Source organism: Leptidea sinapis, chromosome 13, assembly GCF_905404315.1.
Source record: "Leptidea sinapis chromosome 13, ilLepSina1.1, whole genome shotgun sequence".
Classification (NCBI taxonomy): Eukaryota; Metazoa; Arthropoda; class Insecta; order Lepidoptera; family Pieridae; genus Leptidea; species Leptidea sinapis.
Window position 1 is genome coordinate 13,456,078 of NC_066277.1, and position 27,883 is coordinate 13,483,960.

The following is a 27,883-nucleotide window of genomic DNA, read 5'->3' on the forward strand; positions in this document are numbered from 1 at the left end:
TGCGTCTTCTACCGCATTTATCGCGGGGAGTGTTCCGAAGAGCTGTTTCACCTGATTCCTGCCGTCGAAATCTACCTTCGCACGACACGCCACAAATTAGGATATCATCCCCATCATCTGGATGTGTGGCGGTCCTCCACTGTGCGCTTTTCAAGGAGCTTTCTTCTACGTACTACAAAGCTGTGGAATGAGCTTCCTTGTGCGCTGTTACCGGGACGATACGACATGGGTACCTTCAAAAAAAGCGCGTACACCTTCCTTAAAGGCCGGCAACGCTCCTGTGATTCCTCTGGTGTTGCAAGAGAATGTGGGAGGCGGTGATCACTTAACACCAGGTGACCCGTACGCTCGTTGGTCCTCCTTTTTCCATAAAAAAAAGAAAAATATTTATTGACACTGGTTATAAGGTCAATACCTAACAACTTACAACAATTCCCTGACTATATAAGAGAGAAGTTACTGAAGTTTAGAATGTTTTGTAATCTTATAGTTAGGTATTATAATATGTGTTATTTGCTTACATTTTACATCATCACTTTTTTAATTATAATTTAGTAAGTAGTAGAAGTACATAGTTAAATAATTAATAGTTTAGTTTTATTGATCTAACTGATAAATATAAAAGTTAAACTAAATTTATACTCAAGTAAATAATATTATTTATGTAAATTACTTTCTATTTAGCATTTTTAATCAATGGTTATATTTTAAACACAAAGTGCTAGTTTGTAGAAAATAACAATATTTTGAAATTGGCAACATTGGTTACCAAGGCAACACATCTTTGAACAAAATTCATCAAATTTCAAAACAGTAAACACAAATGATAATAATTGAAAATGACAAATCATCAGCACTCAGCAGATTAAATTAAATTTCTGTCTGTGTGTTTTGCTTCTCAGTTTTCCTTTTATTTAACATAATATGAATGCGATCCTTTCTAACTCCTCACAATAATACAATACATTCTTTCAAAACTTCGTACCTATAAAATAACAGCTATTTACAATGTTTTGTTGACATTATGATAGTGTATTGTGAGAAACTGCCTAGGAGCATTCACAATACCTTTTAATCGCCCTGGGAATTTTCAGTTTTGTGATCGTGTGAATTCTTGTGTTGACCTAATTTCAAAAGTTTTGTCGATAAACTTCCGTTTATGCGAAATTATGACCTACATAACATCAAGTCTTTGTTCAGATGCTCGGAAACGGGTGCTTTTTGTTCAATCCAAGACTATTTACTTATTTACTGATATAATAATATGAACAATAACTGGTGCAGATTGTTGAAGCTGTGTTAAGAGTATCTTTGGAGTATGTTAATGGTATGGTTATATTATTATTTTACATACACAAACAACTTTAGCTAATAAAACCCTAAAAGTTGTTAAAAAAAACTTTCGAAGGCTTTTTTATGGCAGTAACTGTAGTAGTATGAATGAGAAACAAATGCTTGTTACATTTACTAGCCTTATGTTACTAGAGCTCTATGTGCTATTTGCCGATGATACTTTGTTGATTTTTTAAATTTACAGACAAAAAGAAGTATTCATGACATAAATAATATGCTCTAAAAGGTATTATAACCTATAATTTACGAAGTTTACTATGCCTAATGTAAGACAGGTTGATGGAGGATTGTGTTGAATAATGAAGTAATGCAGCTTGTTAAATGGATGGTCCTATTTGGACTCTAAATTTCAATGGAGACCTCATATCACTGATCTGGCTGAAAGTCTTAGTTCTGTAACAATATTAGTTTATTTCAGCCATTTTCATAGTGTAATATTGTCTGCTGTTATGGTGATAAGATGCTCATGTTCAAACTATTTTTGTTATACTAAAAAGAGCTATGTGTGCCAAGTACAGACTTTCTAACAGAATTATATAGAGAAATCAATATACTACATACTGCTAGAATCTCAATAAATTTTTGTCTGTTTGTGTGTGTTTAAAAAAACTTCCATATCTTCTTTATTTTATCTGGTATAAATAGCTTTAACACTAGAAATAGACACAAGCTAGCTTTTCTAATCTTAGGCTCCACAATGGAGGATTGTGTATTAAGCTATTTAATACATTACCACAAAGTATTCTTGACTTGCCCATACATAAATTTAAACACAAATTGCCCTATGAAAAAGGTCTACTACAAAATAGGGGATGGTTTTAATATTTGGACAGTAATGGTGATCTGCATTTTATATTGGTGACATGCTTAGTTTGAGTATTTTTCAAAAAGCCATTTTTTTAAGGGGTGAATTTTATGATGTGGCTTGGAAGTCAATATTTTCAATATCATATCCATGTGTGCATGTAAAAACCTAAATTTGAGATACTCATTGTCTAAAAGTTTCCAGCATCACAGTCCCAAGAAGGATGATTCTTCTAAACTCATCTTCAGTGGGAATTTCACTCCACAAAATTGTCACTTTGATATCAAAATGGAAGAGAGAAGCAACATGCGCAAAGACATTTTGAACACTGTGCTGAAGAGAACAGAGTCCATTATGCTTGAACAGAGGGTTCAGCCTAACCCTTTATATGAAGATCCAAAGGATTTAACAGGTAGGAAATGGTTCATTTATGTTAGGCAAGAGATGTATACTTCTCCTGATGTCTTATGACCATCTCAGCTTCAGAAAAAAATTGTTTTCATGGTTACCTTGATGCTTCTAGATAACCAATCTAAAGATTACTTTATTCCTTTGAGGTACAAATACTTTCCATTGAGAAATATGAAAAGGCCTCAGAGGAGGAGATTTTGATTTCATTGGAAATTAATCTCTTCCCAGACACCAACTCCATTTAGAAGCTGTGCACATATCAATTGCCCAGTAGTTTAAGTACTCATGCATATCTTAAACTTGAAATCACATTGCAGCAGAGAAGCCAACAAAACCACCAAGAAAACGAAACATACATGCACTAGCAATCACATCACCTCGGCAAGACAAACCAATGAAGGAGTTGAAGAAGAAACTCACTAAGAAATATGAGGGTCTTGTCACAGCCCTGATGGATAAATGCGAGGAGAATGTGACTATTGTAAGTATTTAAGGATATATTTAAAAGTATTTGTTAGATTTCAGTTTCATTAATACAAATGTAAATCAAATTTAATTTAATGAGGGCTTCTAAGTGGACCTCATGTAGGCTTTGTTTTTTCGATATGCTTATAAAAGGCAAAGTATTTAAAGCTGCTATTTAGTAGATATTACTAGATTTCAGAAAAAGACACTCAGATAGGAAAGCTTAAGGAGAAACTCAAGGCAGTACTGGAATACAACAGAATGTTTTCAGAAGAGTGTGATAGAGTTAAATCTGAACATGATGCTCTATTGAAGTATGTCAATGATTGCAAGAGAGTGGTAAGGGAAGAAAAAGAAAAAAGAGCAGAGTTGGAAATAAAGCATAGTAAATTAGAGGAAAAGATGAAACAGTATGAGATGCCTGATCGTGGTAAGTTATATATGTACTTTATAGCAAATTTTTGGGAACAATTGATTGAGCAATAAGAACTCACAAAAACATTTCATTTGAAGTTATTAGCCCAGACTCACAAGTTCTATATACTGATCATCTTGATAAAAAAGTCAGTAAGTTCGGTTATTGTGTTCAAATTTTCCACTGACATAGAGACCCTCTAGATTCTAGAAGGTCCATTGTGTGTGCAATGTTGGCAGTTTACCTTGAGTCAACCCAATGCCAAAGAGAAGCGAGGAAGTCTCGTACGGTCCTCACAGGCTCCTTGGAGTGGTAATTTTCTAATATGTTTGCTTGCTTTCGCATTCGAGCATTGCGTCACTGATATTTTCTTTCTATTACAAACAAATTTTGCAAAGGGGTTGTCGGGGATTCATATGCACTGCTCTGTGAGCATGCAAATGCTCACAGAGCAGTGCCTGGTAATTATGAATATGACCATGCGAATATCTTTTTTTTAAGACAAAAGAGCATCCTAGCTAGTTTTGGTTTTGGCTGACAAGTTACTGTTGGCATCCATCATTGTTAGTGGACCCCATAGTTTGCAGTCTCAACCACACCCTTCTCAGTGGAAGGTATTGGTACCAATGGTACCCGTCCTGCAGTTACACTGCTGGATCCTTGTTTAGCTAGTTCATCCAAGACATCGAATTTTCTTTCACTTTTATAGCTGCGACATCATAAGTGATGTCCATTGGTCTCTATTCCAACTGCTCTGAGGGGCTGCTCAAAAGTGTTGTGTTCGCGAGCGATCACAAGCACTAACATGGTAGTGATTCAGGCGCCACACAATGCCTTTTCATTATCAATAAATATATAATATTTACTATTTAAGATTTCATTGATAATCGAAATGTGTAGCTCTGTTATTTTATTGTAATAAATCACATTTGACTATTGAAGTGTATGACATATAACATAGAGACATTAATTTTAAACTCAGGTAGGTAAATGTGATTGTTGTTGCTTTAAATATTCAGTTGATAATAATTTATTACATATTCCAGATCACACTGATGGGGGTATACCATTAGTTGAGGTCTGCATGAGCTGCAGCAGCCGACAGATAGTTTTGAAACAGGCGAGAGAGCTCAACAACCGTCTTCAGAAGGACATGCAAGCAATGAAAGAAGTATTGTATAGGTCAGTTTACTGTGTTCAATCATCAATGACATGCTGTGCACTACAGCATGTCATTGGCTTCTTAATTTTTTTTTGGAAGAGGATGACGACCATGCAGACTGTCACCTGATGTTAATACACAAAACAGGAGAGCGTGTCTCCTGCTACACCAGAGGAATCACATGAGCGTTGCTGGCCTTTTAGGAAGGTGTAGGCGTCTTTTAGGTACGCGGTCGTAACGTACTGGAAACATTGTGCAAGAAAGCTTTACACAGTTTTATTGTTTGTAGAACAAAATTCCTTGAAAACTATATCTACTGTAGAGGAACGCCACACATCCAGAGGCTGCTGAATAATTCGTAATCAAGCGCGAATTCAATGAGAATTTTATTAGCTAGTTGCTTTTTAAATAGATTTGTCTATTTAACCTTATGTTGAGGCGGTACATACCTATATAAACAATAATTGAGAACATGTTTCAGTATAAACAATTATGCACCCTTATTATGTAAGGAAGACTTCCACAGCTACTTCTACTGCTATTGCATGTACATTAAGAAGAAAATCTATCGTTATTTATTATCATTCCAGATTGAACGTACAACTGTCTCGGTATCAGGAGAAGCTACGCGTGAACTCAACCGTGGCCGACGTGAAGGATTGCAAGAGTAATGGTTACGACCTGGATTCTTTAATCACTGCCAGCTTTGGACACAGACAAGGTGAGTCATTTGACATTTTTGTTTCTACACGATTTACACGAATGCTAGAAATCCTACTAATATTATAAATGTGAAAGTTTGTATGTCTGGATGTATGTTTGAACTTCTTTAACGCAAAATCTACTGAATAGGTTTTGATGAAACTGTACAATAATATAGCTTACACACCAGAATAACAAATAGGCTATAATTTATAAAACTATAGTGTGAATTATACAAAATATAAAAGAAGTGTGATTGTTACTAATGAATACAACTAGCGCCATCTCTTATCAACTAGCAAGCACAAGATCAATACAATTTATGTGGCAAAACAACGTTTGCCGGGTCAGCTAGTATATATATAATACACCAGGCCGTGGATTGGCGGAATTGGGAGTAAAACTGGGAGGGGGATATTTAACTCTTGGACAGGCCTAGTTTTTCAGGAACCTGTTACCATTAAAGGGTTTGTTTTTTGGTAACAATAGCAAATGGTGTCAATATATTTAAAGAAATTATTTTCATGTACCTACATATAGAACATTTTTGATCCTGTTGACATGTATTTTTTAACCAAGACTTCAATTAAGTGACTTTCTCTCCTTTCACAGATGGTGACGAAGAGAATAAGCCATTAGATGGTGTCACACGCTCTGTTGACGTCTCAGGCCTGCTCAGCGCGCAAGCATTAGGTATTTTTTTTAAATGTGATATAGGTATCAGTTTGATTCGTAAAATTATATTAAAATAAGCCCGAAACTTGTCGTACATTGTCTGCGGACAACGATAAATTGTTTTATCTACACCCATGCTTTAAATCCTCTATTAAAGATTCTGAAACACTTAGCTTATTGCCAACATTAAAACACCCAATGATCTAATAACCATTACATCACCCAAAAGAGTGTTGTAATGTTGTACTGAATTTCATAACAACACTCCTATGTTTGTTTTTTTATCCCTTCATGCGCAAAGAGTTTCAACATACAGCCACATTCTTATTGCTCGATGCGTAGTATCTGTATGAATTTCAAAAAAAGAACATTTTCGTTTACGAGCGCTCCACACTCTCAGAACGTCGCGCGCCGTAAAAAAAAGTAGGTTATTCGAATCCCCGCCATTTTTCTTCGATATTTTTATTGATTTGTTTACAAAAAATAAGCGATTCATTTTAAACGCTGCAAAAGAACATTATATTCGAGTGAATTTTAATTATTGCACTATACAAAATGTAAATTACTACTAAAATTGTTTCATTAATACTTATTTTATTTGTATAGAAGTAATGAATGATATTAGGTTACTACTAGGACTGGTGTTTTAATGTTAGCAGTAAGCTAACTGTTCCCGAATCTTTTAGAGGATTCATATTCTGGGTGTAGATAAAGAATTGTATGCAACTGTTGATAATTAGGTATTAAAACACTCATGTGATACTATTATCACACTCGGCTTCGCCTCGTGAGATAAATCTACATTCGTGTTTTAATACCCCTTATTACACAACAGTTGCATAAATAACTAATACAATATACACACATACTTAAAAATACATAAATCGTCATATAACCACCAGCATAGAGGTCAGAGTGACAACCGCGAGCCTAAGTTGTCGTCGCAGTCAGTCTACATTGACTAATGTGGACGTAAGTGTTAAAATAGGTGTACTGACGCGTAATTTCAAGATCGAATCGGGAATGTACCGAAAAGGGGCCAGAGCAAGAGTACAAAGAACGAAAGGGTTGCTGCAAAAAATCGGGCAAGTATGTGAAGACCTGAAATCTTTAACTTAGGCTGAGATCTATAGAGTCTGAGCAAATACAAGTACCTACGGTACTTGAATTTGCTCAGACTGAGCTCACGTAAACCATAGCTGAGTGTAACTTTAGCATAATCTTGTATTGAGCGAAGCGAAGCGGAGCTCCCATCGGGTGACTCCAATTGATTTCTGTGTTAATTTGTTTCTCGGCCATTTCTGGACCGATTTAAAAAAAATTTGAACTCATAGAAAGCTTTCGATATTTTCTAGGTTATTGTCGAGATATAATTTTAAATTTCAACTTGATACATTAATTATAATTAAAAACAAACATCATTTTTATTCTAAATTAGCACGCGCTATTTATGTTTATTTAAAAATTGAGGCTATTGATCAAATAAATTTTCGGGCCGCCCGAGCATGAAAGTTTAAGGCAAACTGCTGTAAACATTTAAAACTTTGATGCAGAGAGTTTATATTTCTTATGAAATTATTTTATAGTACTAAGCCGTCATCTGTCTCATAACGTTTCTTATTTCAGTCCCTTTATTCGACGCGTACCAAGAGAACCTACAAGAAAAAGACAACCTTATTCAAGATTATGAGAAACAATTTGAAAATATGAACAAGAAATCCAAAGATATTGTCACAGAGAATAAATGCTTGACAGAGAAGATTGATCGGCTGGACGAAGAATTAACGCGAGCGAGACTGGTGAGTTAAGGGTTATGGTGTTATGTGCACAGTGTCATACCAATATTAATTTAAATTTGGGCTTGCTCTGCGAAAACTATTGACGATACTTAAAATATTTGTTATTTTGATAAATAAATTGAAATAATGAATGAAAGCAAGGGTGGTCACTAGTATTAATGTTCAGTCAGTAAACTGTGCGGTGAGTTTTCCTTGGACTCCAGGACGCCATGAAATTGTTCCTATCTTTAGTATATGACATGGTAATAGATAACCTTAATATCAAATATTTTTTATTTTATATATTTTGAAACCAACATTAGATGTACATTTTAAGAGGTGGGGTTTAAACTAAAAATTTAACGAGGTAAAGGCGAACGTTAAACAACTTATTATGACACAATTTAAAGATTAAAAGTAATTATTAGCACGAGCTATTTTTAATTTTACTAATATTAGACATGCATTATAATAAGCAGGGCGTATCATTTATCACAGGGTGAAGGCATTGGTCGTCTCGTCACTTCTTTTTCATAAAAAAAACCTATAAGTTCCTCTCATTTTGTTGTAACAGAGCTATAAGAAAGTAATGGTGGAGAAAGAGACAGGAGACATAGAGAGGGCTACTTTGTTGGAGAGAGCTGACAAGGCGGAGACGAAACTAAAAGAGGTTTACGAGTTGTACGAAGATAAGAGTAAGTATTCTAATTATTGTAAGTATCAGATATTTCTGGTATAGCTATTAAAATTTTGAAAAAGACGTGTCCAAAGAGAATTTGAAATCTTGATATGGAAAAAGTTTCACTGCACTTTTAATTGACTTCACACAAAGTCGTATTTGATATACACATTTCTTAATTTTATTTTATATCATTAAATATAAGAAGTTACTTTCCCGATTAAATAGTATAATGATTTCTATTTTCTCTTATTTTCTGCAGTCAACTCGGCAAAGACTGGAAGCGTGCTATTAAATTTTTGTACTTCAACAACATTGTTCTATTTCTGTTGACTGCTAAATAGGTCTAAAGCAGATACATACATATATACCTAGATAGGTAAAAAAGGTTTATAATATCAGGAAGTGTTGGCATTTTATATATTATATATTTCACATCAAAAGCTGACGTATTTTCTCAATGTTGCTTTTTAGTTTACATTTTATTAATCATTTACAACTTTATGAAAATCTATATATATAAAACAAAGTCGTGTTAGTTACACTATTTATAACTCAAGAACGGCTAGACCAATTTTTCTGTTGTTTGATTTTTTGGGTTGCTCTTAGTCTGGAATAGGATAATAAGTAATAAAATATCGAAAAAATGACAGAAAAATATTATTATAAAAAGATTTATTTTCTCATACATTAGTTTTTGTTAGTTTCACGCTACATGAGTAATAAAATACAACTGACAGTGCACGTCATGTTATTCAAGTCGACTGGTGGGTGCACTGACGGTTTATGTATAGAATGTCATTGGGTGGGTGTGTTTGTTTCGAGTTTCTATTAGCTTATTGTGTTATCTTTCCCGACATAGACGTAATGCAACTAGGATTCGAAACATTGCGAATTGGACTGACAAGAAATTGCAGGTAAAAAGCACCGCGTTAGTATGGGCTCGACGTTGTGTTTCTGAATCACAAGAGCAAAGCGAGGCAGCCAGTAAACCTCAGAGATCAACATCTAGATAATTTTCGACGCACAAGAAGAAATTTATGAAGTACTGATTTGAAACGAGGAGCGTTTCGATACGATTGCAGTACTGATTACCGCTTGCATTCTAGCGTTCACATTGGGTCAATGAATGTTGTTTGCAAGTATTTTCCGGAGAAACGCCAGGATTGTGCTGCCTTACTGGGAAACTACCGAATCACGACATTTTCTAGCAAACACTCAAAAATACAATGTTTGTTTCCAAATGTCCTCATTTGGGGCAGACATTATCTAAGAACGACGATTTAATCCGACATTCAGGGTATTTATTAATTTATATTCTTACACACAATACAGTAGAAGAATAACATACCTACTATACTTATTCCTGTGTATTATGTATGCTAATTCTAAAAATAAGTGTTTACAAATCAGTAATACGGACTTTGCTTTTGATTTTGTAGATACAAGGACAGATTCACCATCGAATTGATTCATTGCAATCTCTCGAAGATGCACACCATAAATTTTAACAATAATATTTCATGGACACCATGGAGGAACAACGACATGAAGAGATCAATGCATCAATGATTATAGCAATTCTTCATGATCTACAGCAACTACTTCATGAACATTTTACATGTCGAGTTAGCCCGCAAATCTTTAATTTCCGATCCGTCTTGCATTCGCCATAACCATTAACAAATCTCAAGGCCAATTCTTGAAAGTTTGTGGTCTGAATCTAGAAAATCCATTTCCCATGGTCAATCTATATATATACTAGCTGACCCGGCAAACGTTGTTTTGCCATATAAAGTATAATTCACGTGATAGTTTTATAAGTAATAAAAAATTGCCTATATTATAGCCTGTACATCATTTTGTTCTATTGTCAATAGTTTTTGCAGCGCACACAAAAATAGGTTTTCGATTTTACACCTTGTGTTACAAAATAGCAATTTTTATTACGGATCCCTAATTTTGAAAAAAAACATAGCCTATAGCCTTCCTCGATAAATGGACTACCCAACACTGAAAGAATCATTCAAATCGGACCAGTAGTACCAGAGATTAGCGCGTTCAAACAAACAAACAAACACTGCAGCTTTATATATTAGTATAGATAAGAGGTTTCCACGTATATAGTCACTCATCACTATATCTCTGGAACCATAAGGCGTGGAGACTTGAAATTTGGTAGGAATATTCTTTTCGTCTAGTAGACGTCAGCTAAGAACGGATTTTACGAAATTCCATCGGCGAGAGTTTTTTTTAATAGAACAACGTCTGTCGGGTCCGCTAGTATGTTTTATAAATGTACATTCAATTTCTTTTTATTATTATAAAGAAATAAGTCCGTAGAAACTTTTTAATCAATTGCTTTTCAATAGCGCGGCGGTTAGTTAATGCCGCCGTTATTTATATTAACAATACAATTTCGTACAAACGGTCATCGCCATTGTTATCATATATTTTGTGCCTTCGTTTCGGTATACTACCAATAGAATATTGTTACATATTAAAACTACATGACTCGGAAAACAACAGTTTAATTAAGAAAAAACGTTCCATCTGTCAGAAAAACAGTTCTTACTATGTACCAATAACTCGTTACACACTAATACATTCATATAACACAATACCAATAACACACTCAAATTTGTTGTAACACGCTCAGTAGAAAGTCACTGAATTAATCAAAATACGCGCTTCGCAGGTTATTTATACCTCTAAGAATTTTTCTCGAATGATCCCGAACAGTGTAGAACATTATAAACACTAAAACCAGAATGTTTACGTAACAGCTAGTTACGTCATATTCGACTTTATTGTGTGAGACGTAAAGTCGAGATTCCCTTGCACTGGTAGATCTCTGTAGGATTCTATGACTGTTACCTTCGTAACGATATAATATACAGCTAGTTATGGGGTTAACATGACCGTAGTTGCGACAATGATGCGCGACTACGAGACAGTGCACCGCGAGTACTTCACGGTGAAGTCGGCTCTGGAGACCTCCAGTGCGAAGTTGGCGCAGATGGACGCGCTGCGGGCCAGGACAGTGCCTGCCGACCTGCACGAGAGACGGCTTGAGGATTGTAAGAGGTATTCCATTAGTTAGAAGACCTTGGAATTAAAAGTGTTATATTTCAATCAAGCTTGTTTCGTGGTTCAATAGAATAGAGTATAGACAATTAAAAGACACTGGACATAGATACGGTGCACCTAATAACCAGTGGGAGGCTCCTTTGCACAGGATGCCGGTTAGATTATGGGTACCACAACGGTGCCTATTTCTACCGTGAAGCAGTAATGTGTAAACATTACTGTGTTTCGGTCTAAAGGGCGCCGTAGCTAGTGAAATTTCTGGGCCAATGAGACTTCATCATCTTATGTCTCAAGGTGACGAGCGCAGTTGTAGTGAAACTCAGAATTTTTGGGTCTTTCATGAATTCTGAGCGGCACCGCATTGTAATCGGCAGGGCGTATCAATTACTATCAGCTGAACGTCCATCCCGTCTCGTCACATATTTTTATTAAAAAAAAAGTTAATTTTAATTATTTTCGTGCTGCTGTAGAGGTCTATTCGTGTTACTTATAACTTAGGTGCTAAAGAATCTTTAAGAAGAAAATTTAAAGAAATTAACATATTATTAACTCTCGCCACTCAATAATATATTCTTGATAACTTATGTCTTTAGATACATTAGCGAATTGCATAGAAACTGTGATAATCAATGGTAGCACTTGGAACAAACATAAACTTGTTATATATTTTATTCTTTTACAACGGGGTTCCAGAAACTATACACACAAATTAACTGTGTTAACCAAATTAACGAAATCCAAAATAATTGCCAAAAAAGTTCGTGGGAAAGGTTACTATAACATAAGTTGCTTTCTTAATTACTAATTCACCTACTGTCAGTCCTTTTATACAAGTAACTTGTGGGTGAGGCATACACGTAAAACTATGAACATTTTTAGAGTTCAATATAATAATGCTTTTAGAATGTTCTTGGGATTACCACGTTTTTGTAGTGCATCTCATATGTTTGCGTTATACAGAGTAGATGATTTTTATGCTATTCCGAGGAAAAAGATTTTTTCAATGAAAATAGTATATTAAGAGTCTTAAATAATGTACATAATTTTATTAATAGAAAATGGAATATTATTCTTAAATCTAAAAATAAATCCTTGTAATATTACTAATCCTAGAATAAGTTAATACTAACAATATATGGGCAATGCTGCGTGAAATAAATAAATATATTATTATTATTAATAATACCACACCTCAGGAATGGAGTGACCGCACTTAAACAATTATATTAACAAATTTTTAAATAATTGTATTTGAACTTCAGTATTGTGACAGGCAATCCATTAGATGTATTAATTTTCTTGGAACAGCTTTCAGAAAAACACATAGTGATTCATATTTTACAATACTTATGCCAATCAAGTTTTCAATCAATTTTCAACATAACGCACGAGTAAAAATAATTGCTTATGTAGAATTTGCGACTAAAATAAGTAGGAAACACTTTATTAGCAACAAAAAAACACACATAACAACAATTAACAATATAAACCCAAATAAAAAATATGCGAATATACAAACAAACAAATAAAACAAAGAATCGAGAAGAAACAAGAAATCAAAATTAGTACATGATTACATGTCGGAAGTATTTGTTTTATAATAGTTTAGACGACATTGAAATGATTGGAAGTAGTTTTTTTTTAAATATATATGAGGGGGCAAACAGGCAAGAGGTTCACGTGACGGAACGTGGCGAGACACCCGCCAATGGATCACTGCAAAATTAGAAGTTACGCTTTATTAATTTATATTATTATTTACGATGACCATTATAGCTCATTGGTTAGTGACCTTCCCTACTGAGCGGTCTGCCTAGAGGTCCCGGGTTCGAATCCCGGTAGGTGTGCAATCATTTATATAATCATGGATATTTGTTTTCGAGTCGTTTGATGTTTAAATGTATATATGTATGTTTAAGTAAGTATATTGTATTAAATATATCGTTGTCTTGGCACATAGTACTGGCTATGCCTAGTTTGGGGCAAGATAATTTGTCTAAGAGTGTGTCAATATTATTATTATTAAAAAAATTGGAGGATTGTGGTTGGTCCTTGAATTAGACTACAATAATGATTGGAAGAGAGCATCAAGTCTAGTTAACGAGTTACAGGACTATGCTGTTAAGTTTTCTCTAACCGGCAGGTAACCGCTACTTCAAACGTCGGCAATGTTCCTGTGATTACTCCGGTATTGTAACAGAGTATGGGTGGCGTAGATCACTTACCATCAGATGAACCATATCGTCGTTTGTCTTCCTCTTCTAAAGTAAAAGGGCCCTACGCGATTACGCCAAGGCTAATCATATCATGATCAATTCAGCCGAAATACAAAACTGGTCTGGCGCTGCTCTCATCCAAACTTATCAGACGATGGCAAGATTCGTCCATCTTGTGAGGGGTCTACCGCTCTAACATTACACCTTCCGATACCTGGTTGCAATTCGAGGACTTTGCTGCCCCAACAGCCATCTAAGCGCGGCGATTATGGCAAAGCCCCCTTAAACAATACGCCAAGCTGCATCCTAATTTGAAAGAGATTTACTAATGAAGTTATTTAATTGAAAATATGTTTATTTAGGTTGCTTGAAGAACTCAAACACCAATACAGCGTTGACACAGAACGTAAAGCTGAACAAATAAAGAAGATACAGGATGAACTTAACATGACAGAAGAGAAGTACAATAAGATAAATCTCGAGCATCAGACTACAAGAGAAGAGTTGAGAGCTGCGTTGAAGAATGTAAAGTAAGTTCTATTTCAATTAAATAACATTCAAATTCCATTATTACGTCTCAGGGATCATGTCAGGAATGCTCAACTGGTGCAGCGTGTGGTGCCAGGTCGACCTGTTATATAGATAATTGTATTTGTCGGATGCAATTACTAGTTAATCACGGTAAAAGTAATCACGTATACACATGTAACAGTAATTTACTAGTGGTAGGCTCCACTGCACAGCGGCGCCTATTTCTACTGTGAAGCAGTAATGTGTATGCCTTACTATGTTTCGCTCCGAAGGGCGCCGTAGCTAGTGAAATTACTAGGCAAATGAGACTTAACATCTTATGTCTCAAGGTGACGAGCGCATTTGTAGTGCCGCTGAGAATTTATGGTGTTTTTCAAGAATCCTGAGCGGCACTGCATTGTAATGGGCAGGGCGTATCAATTACCATCAGCTGAACGTCCTGCTCCTCTTGTCCCTTATTTAAAAAACATTTACATTGTATAGTTTCTAGAATTAAGATTTATTACTAAGTTACTTAATTTTTTTCATAATTAAAATAATGAATGTACCTAATTAGAATAACCAACCTAGAATTAGTATGTAAGTGCAAATCAATTGTTAATGTTAAGTTGACTTATTATTGGTACATCTTAAATAAATAAAAAAAATGGACCATCATGTTCATGAACCTTCCTTACACAAACAATGAATTCAAGCTCTAAAGGTTGATGCATCCAATATATGATTATTTATATTAATACAGTTAATTCTTTATTACTTTTTATGAAATAATTTATATTATTTAAACACGATTCATATATTGGATACAGCACCTTAAAAACTAATTTGTTTTGTATATTACAGCCATTATAAAATACTCGTATTTGATTTAAAAGAGTGGACGTTGAGCTTTCTGTATGTTCTCCTCGCGATTTTAGCTTTTTCCGTATATATGGTAAATTCAGTAATTTAAATGATATATTTGTATTAACGATTCAAAAGCGCGGTGTGATCTGGGCCTTATTGCTTGACTTAAGTTGTTCTGTGAGCACGGGTTCACATAGTTGGATTCACATTGTTCAACCGCTAAATCGCGTGCGATTTGAAATCTCCGAACAGCCTTTCAACAGACAGATAAATTAATATTTTATTGTTTCGTTTTTAAAAGCTTTAACGTCATCGTGGTGCGTGTTAACTTAGCAATTTGGCATATTGAGGAAACAATTACCAAGTGTAGATAGTAGGTATATTTGACAAAATATTGGCCTTAATGAAAAATAAAAAAATACGCGTTACTATAATATACTTGTCGCTTTCTCGAAGCATATCAAAGGAGTCAAATAAACAAATCCCCTAATAAATTGTCCACAAAATCGTTATTATCAGAGTCGCACGAGCTGTTAGAAATTTTTAATACTTCGTATTTTTTCACACATACGGCATAGCATGTCAAATTCAAATCAAAATTTGTCAGACATTGTCTGTTATAGACATCCCCCCTCTTCTATAATTTTCTACATTTGGACGTAATTCCAGAAAAACTCCCAAACCACAATCATGTCGAAATTAAGCTAAGAACACAAAACTGGTCACGTGATTCATATTAACGGACTGACAAAAAATGGCAGCCCTACTGTCACTGTTGATATGACATCATGACTTAGTAGCCCACCCTACATGTATGAATTACTCTAATATTTAATTAATTTAAGACGAATTCCTTAAAATGTAATGTTTGTGGCTTGAATCGTTTTTCAGGAACTACGTCGAATTGATACTGGCAAAGTTAGACTAGGATGCCGTAATCGCTCGCTGCGGCGTATATTTGAGCGAAGCTAGGTAAACTAAGTCTGTGAACAAAAACAAAACAAAATTAATCCAAACAAAAACAATAAAAATAATATTTTGGAATTTGGCGCCATATTTAAACATGAGGAACTAGCGCCTTATTTGGTCACATGAGATTTTTTTTTAATAGCGCGTGCTAATTTAGAATAATTTGTAAATCATGTTTGTTTTTAATTATAATAATTGAATCAAGTCGAAATTCAAAATTCTGTCTACAATAACTTTTATGAGTTCAAAAAATTTTAAAATCAGTCTCGAAATGGCCGAGAAACAATTTAACACAGAAATCAATTGGAGTCACCCGGTGGGAGCTCCGCTCAATAAATGCAATATAATAATAATTATTATAAAGGCTGTACCGTCGCGCGGCCGTGGTGTACCGACACCGGGCTCGGTCGGCGGCCGCGCGAGCCTCTCGCGTGTCACGCGCCGCTCGCTCGGTGCGGGACAAGCGGGACAGACCGGGCGAACGAGACGAGCGGGACAGACCGGGGGAACGAGACGAGCGGGACAGACCGGGCGAACCGAGTGATCCACTCCAGCAAGCTCTCCACGCATTGGAAACTATTAAGAATGAGATCAAGGTATTTTATGTTATTCATAATCAATCTGACATAATATTATAACAGATAAAAAAGATATGTTAAGATATATTAGAGAAATACAAACTCAATCTTTTTAAAGTGTGTAAAGCAAAAAAAATGAATATATTTGAACGATAAAAAATGAAAACGAAATAGAAACAGTGAAAATCAATAATGAAATATTTAACTACTCATCCAAAAGATATAATGCGTTGAATATTTTTTATTCATATTGTTCCAGAATTTGTTCTATTGAAATAAATAAAAAGGCAAACTCAATGATAAACTCTTTATTCCACAGGCCATTTTCATTAAATGAAGAGCATCCACGTTACATTTTTTATGTCTAATACAATCAAAATATAATTATGACCCAGTTTCTGCCCAGTTGTCACATTAATTCGAAGAAACTTCCGAGTAGGTGCAGTGTGAATAATATTTCAGACTGTTAAATCCCGCGCTCACTCATCGCTAGAAGAACTGGAGCGTCGCATCATCGAGCAAGAGCGGCGAGCAGAGCGCGCCAGTCGCGAACATGCTCGGGAGCTTGAGCGCGCCGAGCGGGCGAGCCGGGAGCATGTTCGCGAACTCGAACGAGCCGAGCTAGCGCTGAGGCACAAGGAGGACATAATACGCTCGCTGATCGACAAGGTGGCTGACGTCGAGGAGGTAAGGTGAGTTGTGGAGCATCCATCTTATTTAGTGTCTATGTATCCTATTCCGAGGATGTCGAAATCCAAAATGAACGCCAAGCAGGCGCCTTTTCTATCTAGTTAGAATGGTTTTTCCCCGGATCTTCGGTGCGACCTCAAGCTGCCTACCATTGCTCAATATTGTAAACAGTTTTCACGACTCTTATTTAACAAGTGGACACTCCACATTAACGCGTTGGTGAGGCATGCCGCACGCGAGTGTGAAACAAATACGACGACTTCGACACGTCCTAGTACGATGACGAATGATCAGGATGACGACATTACTATTACTACGGGACACAAACACATAAGCTATATAACCCATGCACTAGCGTCAGATCTGTACACCGCCTTCGACAGGGTAAGGGAAGTCCTTTTTTGCGATCGCTGTCACTTGTCACAGAAGCTCGAGTCTTGCAGGAGAGAGAGGAGTCAACCTTTTCCTGGACACTTAAACCAGTCGTGGCCAACCTATCATATTTTCGGTTATGCTGGAAAGGCTATTTTGATGTGGTAGCCATAGGAGATATCTTTTTTTTATGACAATAAGCGACGAGACGACCGGGACGTTCAGCTGATGGTAATTAATACGCCCTGCCCATTGCAATGTAGTGCCCCTCAGGGTTCTTGAAAAACTCAAAAACTCTGAGCGGCAGTACAATTGCGCTAGTCACATTGACGCATAAGATGCTATGTCTCATTTGCCCAGTAATTTCACTAGCTACGGAGCCCTCACACCGAAACACAACAATGCTTACACATTGCAGAAGAAGGTCGTTGTAGTACCCATAATAAAGCGGGCACTATAGTGGCCTCCTAGTGCATAGGAGCCTCGTGCTGTTTGCTTAATTTCTGCCCTTGCACGACACACCACAAACTTGGATCCTCAACAGCTAGATGTGTGGTTTTTACTTTCCTACTACGTAAAACCAAGCTTGGATACCATAAAAAAGCGCGTACACTTTTTCCTCCTCTGGAGTTGCCGGAGACTATGCGGCAGTGATCACTTAACATCAGGTCATTAAATACTCGCTTACGAACAACATGCATGGGGCAGCTATCGGCCCTTGACTTATCGTATAGGAAATGCTCGCTCGACGATAATGCCACCAGCAACTATTCTTGTACTCTAATAATAATCTGTGATGTATCATGTTTTGAAGGTTAAGCCAGACGAACTCTCATCGCTTACAAGGCATAGTTTCCAACTCGTCATCATCGGCCGCTTCACTGGAAACGAAGACCAAACTGCTTCCTGGTCCCGGGGGGTACTTCAAGGAAGGGAGGATAAAAACACACAACGAAAAACAATTATAGATGAATAGGGAAATTAGTATAATTTATTATATCTAATATAACTTTTAAGTAGATACAACCTAAAATGAAAAATATTTCTCTGGCACACAAAATTATTCTATATATGTAGTTAGTAGTCTTACAGATTTCGGAATAAATTACGGTAAATATTGTAAAAATTATAAGATTTGTGGGCAAGGTCGAATATTAAAAAGCAGGCAAGTGCAGCCGATCTGCACTGAAAGAGTGGGCAAAAGTGTCTAGGGATACTTTCTGTTCACCAATGACACTTAAACTGAGTTTAGTAAAACTCAATTTTAACTGGCTCGAACGCCAGTCTTGATCACGAGTCAACCCAAAGCGATTTCACCAATACATTAGCGCGTCCCCGAAAATCGACTTTTGTATGTCATAAACAATATGTATCAGAGAGCTTTCAAATTTGTCATTATTAAGTATTCCATTCTTCCTATTGTGTGTTCTGTGTAAGTGGCACCTCAATTCGGCCAATGTCACGTTTAAGTAGACCACCAAACTTTAAGTATGTAATAAATCGGTGTTAACAAATTTATTTTATTTTTTTATTCTACCTGAACTAAGTATACATGATGTTCGATTATAATTGACAAATTCCGATAATATTATATATTATAATAAAGTTCATTACGAACTAAATCGAAAAAAAATGTCGCAACGTTTCTGTTAACATTAGAACAGCTCTTGAACGTGATCAAATATGATAAACATCCAAAATTTGGCGGTCAGTTGACCTAATCCATTTTATCTCCCCTTTGTTATTTACGGGGTGAGACAGGGCTATACCTACCGTCTACCGATAGCGCTCTGTCACTCCAGTAGAGCAACACGAGTCCGATCCGCGGGTGATCCGTGTGGCTCTACAGTCTACGGTCACACCGCAGTCATTGCTCACTGTGTGACTGTCTTCGTCGAACACACTCGAGAGCAAGATTATCCTGAGACCAATTGTGCGTTGCCCCGATAGAAACATTATAACTTTAATATTAATTAATTACAAAGATTAAGTAGGTACTTACTTCACTTGCCTACTAACGTACCTGTTACATAAATAGCTTTGAAAATATTATAAGAACTTCTTTATATCGTAAGATCTGTCCGGTAGTATGAATGTTATGTGTGTTCGTGCTATTTTGTTGAATCCTCCCCAACTCGCCAGGAAAGCCGCGGTATGTGTCAAACTATTCGTTGGGCTATTCTGAGTCTACGAACATTCTCGGCATCTCACTAGTCATAACGAAAGCTGAGAAATTGTATGTAATGTAACTTGTTTTAATTATAGATTTCTGTTAATAAAATCATATACATATAGTTATTTTGTCTTTTATTTAACCGTTGTTAATGGCCACAACGCTTGCAAGTAGGTACTTTTTCTGTATCAACAGTGAATATGCATTTTCGTATCTTTACAATGGATAACATAGATGCGAGGTGTCTATCAATTCTATCTATTAATCGCTAAATCACATCATTTGTGTTGGACGTACAATCGCGGTATGCTAAACTAAACACCTAAGTGTGTTAATGTTACTTGTTTAATCTAAATGCCTATAAAAACCGCACTCGCACAAGTATTTGCATTTCTGAGGCCAGCATTTGAAATTCAAATATTTTTAGTCAAAGTTGAATATTTATATATGCTATCAGTTACGAGTTGAAAACTCAAATGAGTTCTGCATAGCATAATTTGTTTTGTTGAAGTTCTAGACACCGATTTGAAAGAGAGAACATGAGACATGCTTTACACTTCAGAACAACGGGGCCATGAAACTCAGTGGGCCTCTATTTAATAGAAATAAATGTATTACAAATAAATTTATTCTTGAAAAAGCTTTGGGTGGTCGATATCTTGAACCAAATACACTAGATACTAATTAAAAAAAACGTAGTGTTGTAGTACAGTTGACATGTTTACAATTAATGATCATTACCAAACGACCTGTAGGTAGGAATAGGTAGGTATCCAAGCAGGAGTAGTATTGTATTGCCAAGTAGCTGTGTGTGTTGGTTTGAGGGTTTGTATTGAGTAAATTACGAAGTGGGAGTAGAAAAAATATTTTAAAAGCTGTCACACTTGTTTATAAGCTGTAATTGGCCTATGTCGTTTTCGTACAAAATATTCAATAGATTAACAAAAATAAGGATAAATTTAATTTCATATAATTTTTCGGCCGCTGCAATACGTGAGTAATAGATAGGTACATGGGTATTGCCATTTGCCACTGAGATGTCGCCCTCTGTTGGCTATTATGTTCACTGCATAGTAAGTAGGTACTTAGTAGTCACCCTCGGGGTTGTTGAGTGTAACCTAACCACCTAATAACATAACCCCCAACGTTGTTAACATCCCGTCAAAAGATGGCGCTTTTTACAAACTTGACTTAAATATTGATTTTGCATCCCATGACAGCATTTAAGTCTGGAGAGTGGAGACACTGGCCACTCAGTACCAGCTAGTCAGTTCCATTATTAAACTTCGTCCAAGCACATCCCTCCTATTTTATGCAATATTTAAAATGTTTGACATAATATATATAACCTTTTATTTAATTTATAAAATAAAATAGTGTTATCTTCGTGTGGTATTTGTGAATACTGGCTATAAATATGGGAAAGAAACCAAATGTAAGGAATACAAGATAGAAAAATGCCGAAACGTGTGCCATTTCATGTGGTTTATGCAACGAGTGAGTATTATACAATATTTATATTAAAGTGGCAATTAAAAGGAGGTCAACTACGAATTAGAGCTGCTCGTTGAGATGATGTTTTAAAGCTTAAGAGAGGAATATGTAACGTTTACAATTTAGTTAGACGCCGGATTATTTTTGTGTACATAAACAACACTTCAAATTTTGAAAGTAGTTGAAGTTGATGATGGCTCACAGCACATAGGTACATCTACATTAGGCGTCAGACGAAAGATAATAGACGATCATCATCGCATTGCAAATCTGGTGTCAGCCGGTTCAAATGTATTTGATCTTAATGTTACACTGAGACCGAAAAAAGTAGTTCGAGTTTTGGGTGTAATGAATTTATCTTCTAATCATTAACAATCTAAAGTTTAATTTATTTACATGGATACTTACCCAGAATATATTAACGAATTTCACAAAATATTAGGGGATTAAAGTATGAAATTGCCGTTTTTTTGTAATAGGTAGTAACTTTAAATTTACATAGAACCTTCATGGTTTGATATTTTCGAGGGAAACTTTTTTCACATGGTACCTACCTATGTAGGTAGTTCTTCTTTTTAATTTGCAACATTCGGTTATCGACTTTCAGTTGTTTTTTTTTTATTCAGCTCGGACAACAAGAATTTTAGAAGTATCCATATACTTCTAAAATTCGAATGATTTTTGAATACGAGTTCCGACGCGGAACTAACGCGGCGGAAACAGTTCGACTGCTAAATGATAAAGAACGCACCTTGCGATTTTAGTTTAAACGTTTTCGTGATGGAGACTTTTATTTAACGAAACACGTGCCCACACAAGTGAATAACAATGAATTAAATGAGATGGTGGAAGCCAATCCCAGCCAAACTACCCAGGAATTAGCAGCATGGTTTAACGTTATTTTAGCAATAATATTGACTCCAAATCTTTGCCAATCCAATTATTTGCGCCAAATCAATAAAATAAAAAAATATGAAAAATGGGTGCCTCGTGATTTGACTGATCTGCAGAAAGAAACGCGTGTTGAAACTTGTGTTGCCTTGTTGAATCGATACAGAAATTAAGGAATATTAGATCGAATTGTGACATGCAGTAGCATGCATGAAAAGTGGATTTTTTACAATATCCGTAAGCGAAAAATGCAATGGGTGACCCCAGGTCAAAAGCCGCAACTTGTCCTAAAGCAAGGTGCATGCATTGCAATGTAAGCATGGTTTTATTCACATAGCTTTCTCCGATCAGGTCAAGCAATAACGGCAGATGTATCTGTGCTGAACTCCGAACAATGATAGCAAAACTAGAAATGAAACAGCCCCGACTCATGAATCTCACCACAATGAACTTCACCATTATAACGCGAGACCTGATACAGCACGAGAAACCGTTTTAACTTTACAGGAACTGCAATTAGAAACCATTTTTCACCCTCCATATTCGCCAGACCTTGTTCCATCGGACTACCATTTTTTTCGTGATTTGGACAACGTGACAATCTACATGATAAAAAGTTTTCTGCTCAGGAGGTAGTATAAAATGCTTTCACACAGTTTGTCGAATATAGATCCCCACAGTTCTATCGCAAAGGCATAAATAACCTTCCTATTAGATGGCAGCAGTGTATAAATAATAATGGTAATTCTAATACTTGCTCTCGATCACGGATAAAGCATTGTACCTTCTAGAATACGGACTTAAATCTACGATCCGTTACTTGATAGACGTTGAGTAAATTACAATTCGTCCAACAAGCTCGTCAAATTAAAATTTGTCTCGGTTCCTCCCGTCGATCATCGTTGTTCACAAAATTACTAAAAATGGTTTTAAAACACTTAAAATATAAACTAGCTACTAGATGCAAAGATGATTTAATATTTTATGCTTATATAAAATGTGTTTCTTAGCAATAAAAATAGTTGTAATTAATACAAATTTAATGGGAATACATTCTCAAGCAGTAGCAAATATCATATTATCTAGCTTATCCATTAGGCAGTCACATCTTCTTATTACATACGAATTTTCATGAAGATCCTTCTAGCTGCTCTTGAATTATAAAGGGAAATACAGAAATTGGCAAAGTTACAGTTAAAAGTTTCACTAATCGTAGAATGGGCGTCAGTCAAAAGTGAAACGATTATTATTCACAAATAGTTTTCTAATTGCTTTTTAGTTTATTTACCTAATAAATTGTAGTTGAAAATACCTGCTGTTTGTTGTGTGTACTTAAATGAATAAATTTTGAATAGAAATTGTTGAGTTCTTTCTTATTCTTCTACATAGAAGAAGCTTTACGAAACGGTGCAAATTTGATAAAAACGTAATGGACGCTAGAAAAGTGTTTTTGACTTTAACTTTAGTTATTCGTCCGGCTAGCAATCTCAGATTGAATTTTTTTCTGGATTCAGTTTTGTATCGGCTTAATCATATTGTGTCAAACATAGATAATTTTTTCACTGGACAATAAAGTGTGAATGTGTCAAGAATGCAGGATAATTATTGCAGCTGTTATATGTGTAGTATGTAACATTATCGATCTACAAGAAGTAGGTCAAAGTTTACTAGTTACATTATAAAGTAATGAAAAGCTAAGCAAAATCAATAGTGTGTTGAAAATGTCAAATTATTTATGTTGAAAATATAATGACGTGTATCGGAAGTGATTGGCAGGTAATGATCGACTTTGTCGCATTTGATGGGAAAGTTATTCACGATGTATTTTATAGGTTTATTCAGGCGTTATGGGCATAACTGAAAATGAAGATAGACCAATGTTTAAGTAGGTACTTCTCTTAGTACCCGGGATCGATTCCTTATTAACAGAAGAATCAGCAATAGCCGATTCTTCTGTTACTAAGCTAACTTGTACTTTTGGGGCTTTTTTTTACAAACACAATTCTTAAACATTTCATTATTTCTACTTGGGTTTGATCTCGGGGCTTATATCTACTAAAATCTAAATAAACTGATATTTTATTGAAAAAACAAACGGCCTCATTGGTAAGATTTTACATTTATATAACTTTCAATATTTAATGTTTATCATAAATGGATTTTGAGTTTTTAATCCTCCAGTTTCGATTACAATACATTTTTATGATAAGCATATCCTGGATTAACATTCAGGGAAGCTTCATTGGGGACCTCTTCTTCGATAAACTGTTGTTTAATTTCAATTTAATGCGAAAGTTAGTGTACCCAGTTCATCACTGAGACCGGTTTAATTTGTCTCCATGAAATGTCTACTTGCGCTCAAGAACTACTCCTATTGATTGATATCCTCAAGAATTAACAACACAGACATTTTTAATGAACCATCCCCATTGCTAATTAAATGAAAGGTTTGCTGGGAAGACTACTTACGTAAAAATTAAATATCAACATTTCAAAAACAGGCTCTTATTAAATGTACTGCACGTAGCAGTTATAAGCATATTGAAAAGAAGAACAAGACAGCAAGAAAAATGCATCACTTTACAAGGTTTGAAAAATTTGAAGATTTGAATAATATTACCGTTATATTTGAAGAAAATTTATTGTCCTACTCAGTCTGGCTATGATACTTTTTATGTCTAAAAGAAGCAGTTATTGTTATTACGTTTGAATTACAAATTTATGTATTTATTTTCGCGCCAATGTGTGTTAAAATGTATTCTTGACTTATTAAAATGGAGTGTAGTGACATAGAACCAAACTGCTGTGATAGCATTACACAAAGTACCTATAAAGCCAAATGCAGTTGTTGAAACCCCAGAGTCCCTTTATTACGGGAATTAATAGTGCACCTAAGAACCATGTCGCGTATTTAAAAGATGACTTTAGGACTTTGATTTTGACTGGTCATTATTTAACTGATAATTTCAAAATTAATAGGGTGGTAGAATCAATAGAACTCAACGGGACGTCAGAGAAACTTTTTACTTATTAGTTAGTATCGAACAACAATTTACAAAAGAGAAGGACCGAAAAAGTGATGAGAGGAACCAAACTTGCACCTGATCGCCCTGCCAAATGTCATGCAGTACCGCTCAGGACTCTTTAACCCTTCCGTAGCTTAAGTATGGCGACCGTTAAGGGAGAAGCGTTGGACTAAAGGAAACAAGCCATTATAATATAGACATCATACCGCTGTCTCCGAAATAGTAGTCGGAGGGTTTTTTTTTACCCATATTAGCAACATTGGACAATATAAAGGTTCGCGTACACTAAAACAGATTTTGTCAGCTGATGGCGGAGAGAACAACACCGATGAGTTACTAGGAAGTGAATCGTGCTTACACTGGCAACAGTGTAAGCACGTTGCTTGCTAATCACTTGTGCCGATATTGTACGTTGCCGGTATTCTGTAGTTGACTGTGTTGCGACACGTTTTTATAATGGAGGAATTCGAAGAAAGATATCTTCGTCAACATCAACTTAAGCAACATCCGAGTGTGTAGGTTAATGAAAAATTAATATAGAGACAACAACTGGGTGAATTCCACCACATTTTTGCAGAATTAAAATTACAACCAAGTTTTTCGAATATTTTAGAATGTGTTTTAATAACTACACTTAATTTGCGCTGTAGATGCCGGCAGACTGGCGAGAAATCCAAAACAAGTTCACACGGACTCAACGGTTGATCGGCCGTTTCCGGGCGTCATCGCACTCAGACATCAGTTATTATATAATTGCTAACAAATTTGATGTTTTCATCTCTGACTTCAATTGTCACAAATAAATAGTGAACGTATTCACTGCAAATAAACATTTAAACCAAATACATGATAACAGTAGGTACTACGACACGACAGTCACTACATAACAGTAATAAATGTTTTATCCAATATTATTAAAAAAAAGACCTTTGCCTTGTAACATTATAACAAGACTAGCTTTATAATTACGTCAACCTGACCGTGTAGGGAATAATTCAGTTTGAGTTTTATAATCGAAGGTTAAAGTCGGCAATACGTATGAAATTTCTCCGGCAAGATAAAAATAGAACTTGAATAGCACTGATAATTTGCCTACGTACTAATTATTTGCCTATAAAACCTTTAAAATTTTTGTAGTAGTGGTAATGTAGGTAAGTACCTAATTGATGTAAAATATCTCCACACTTGATTTCAGGTGAGGACAGTTCATACCCAGCATGCGAGCTGAACTCCCAGGGTCCTGCTGTGCGAGGCTGGCGCAGTGTGGGTCCGCCTCCACACGAACTGCTCCTTCGCCTGACTGCTGTCACCAGTATTCACAAGCTGCAACTGCTGGCGCATCATCAGCTCATACGTGAGTCTATCTGAATTCTCAATTTATTGACGCTTCGGCCGAATAGTTGACCTTGACTGCTGATTTAGGGATGCCGCGTTCGAATCCCGGTAGGTCCGATGAATCTTACCCAGCTATCTAACGAGAGCTTCTTCAGATTATGGTCAAAACCTTTCGTTATAAGTCAAGTTACAGAAACTACTATCGGGACCATTATTATTGAATTAATTATTTTTATCATTATTATGAAACAAGGAATTCGTATATTTTGAGATTAAGGTTGGTATACTACTACGTTGGTCTACCAGTGGGAGGCTCCTTTGCACAGGATTCCGGCTAGATTATGGGTACCACAACGGCGACTATTTCTGCCGTGAAGCAGTAATGTGTAAACATTACTGTGTTTCGGTCTGAAGGGCGCCGTAGCTAGTAAAATTACTGGGCAAATGAGACTTAACATCTTATGTCTTCAGTCGACGAGCGCAATTGTAGCGCCGCTCAGAATTTTTGGGTTTTTCGAGAATCCTGAGCGACATCGCACTGTAATGGGCATGACGTATCAATTACCATCCTATGTCCAATCGTCTCGGCCCTTATTATCATACAAAATTCTAGCCAGCATATATTTATAAATTCATGTTCTATTCACAGCATCATGTGTGGAAGTTTTAGTCTCTGGAGGTTTGGTGTCGGAAGGGTCAGCTACTCCGTGTGGGGCGACCTACACAAGCGTGGGGAAAGTTTCTTTAGCAAGACCAGCTCCTCAGGCGCGGACGAGAGAATTACGGTATGGAAAACAACTCATATTTTGTATTGTACAGCAACTTCAGTTTTGTACTGCCTGATTGGGTGACGACAGCGAAAAATTATTTTTTAATACAGTTGCTCAAAAAGTGGCGTATTGCAGGGATGTAGGCTATTACATACTCGAGCTTTTTCTTTGCCTTTTCCGAACTCGTGCGTTCTCTTTCCCAACTGCCGAAATAATGTCTATTAAAAAGAAAAAACCAACCACGAAGTTTTTACAAAAAAAAAAATCATAGAAGTTTTTATGATTCATGCAAATATTTTTTTAAATAAGCTACTAATTTGATTCAATATCAGATTAATAATAGTTTGCCTCAAACAGTAAATATGCAACCTAAAACTTCCCCAGTTAGTATAAAAACTGTACCAATTTCAATGTATATGTGAATTATAACTTTTATAAGAAATAAATGATTAGTTAG

At 35.7% G+C, this 27,883-nt stretch overlaps 2 protein-coding genes across 6 annotated transcripts in view; both read left to right on the forward strand.

Annotated features, from left to right (window-relative positions):
• The first annotated feature begins 806 nt into the window (after positions 1-806).
• Positions 807-20,035, forward strand: LOC126967625 (golgin subfamily B member 1). 4 transcript variants are annotated; one of them, XM_050812184.1, is made up of 14 exons: positions 807-1,327; positions 2,363-2,570; positions 2,887-3,050; positions 3,227-3,464; positions 4,496-4,631; positions 5,202-5,332; positions 5,926-6,006; positions 7,615-7,787; positions 8,341-8,461; positions 11,373-11,532; positions 14,114-14,281; positions 16,462-16,693; positions 17,138-17,362; positions 18,552-20,035. In XM_050812184.1, the coding sequence occupies exons 1-14, from the start codon at positions 1,319-1,321 to the stop codon at positions 18,711-18,713; spliced, it is 2,208 nt and encodes a 735-aa protein (XP_050668141.1). In that variant the 5' UTR covers positions 807-1,318; the 3' UTR covers positions 18,714-20,035. The 4 variants fall into 4 exon arrangements, with proteins under 4 accessions (XP_050668141.1, XP_050668143.1, XP_050668142.1 ...); XM_050812186.1 differs by having other exon boundaries at positions 808-1,327; positions 2,356-2,570; XM_050812185.1 differs by having other exon boundaries at positions 809-1,327; positions 17,138-17,367.
• Positions 20,036-21,231: 1,196 nt separating this feature from the next.
• The window catches only part of LOC126967621 (centrosomal protein of 104 kDa), a 28,228-nt gene continuing 21,576 nt past the window's right edge, over positions 21,232-27,883 (forward strand). The window contains exons 1-3 of one of the 2 annotated variants that reach the window (XM_050812178.1): positions 21,232-21,407; positions 26,517-26,675; positions 27,306-27,441. In XM_050812178.1, coding sequence (XP_050668135.1) covers positions 21,368-21,407; positions 26,517-26,675; positions 27,306-27,441 — 335 coding nt within the window. In that variant the 5' untranslated portion in view covers positions 21,232-21,367. Of the gene's footprint in view, positions 21,408-26,516; positions 26,676-27,305; positions 27,442-27,883 lie in introns of those variants that run through there. The other variant, XM_050812179.1, reaches the window with a different exon arrangement.

Bases quoted from the DNA above. Each gene is read 5' to 3' on its own strand.
- LOC126967625 (XM_050812184.1), top strand. The intron at 2,571-2,886 runs GTAGGAAATGGT...ATCACATTGCAG, and splicing joins AGATCCAAAGGATTTAACAG to CAGAGAAGCCAACAAAACCA. The intron at 3,051-3,226 runs GTAAGTATTTAA...AGATATTACTAG, and splicing joins GCGAGGAGAATGTGACTATT to ATTTCAGAAAAAGACACTCA.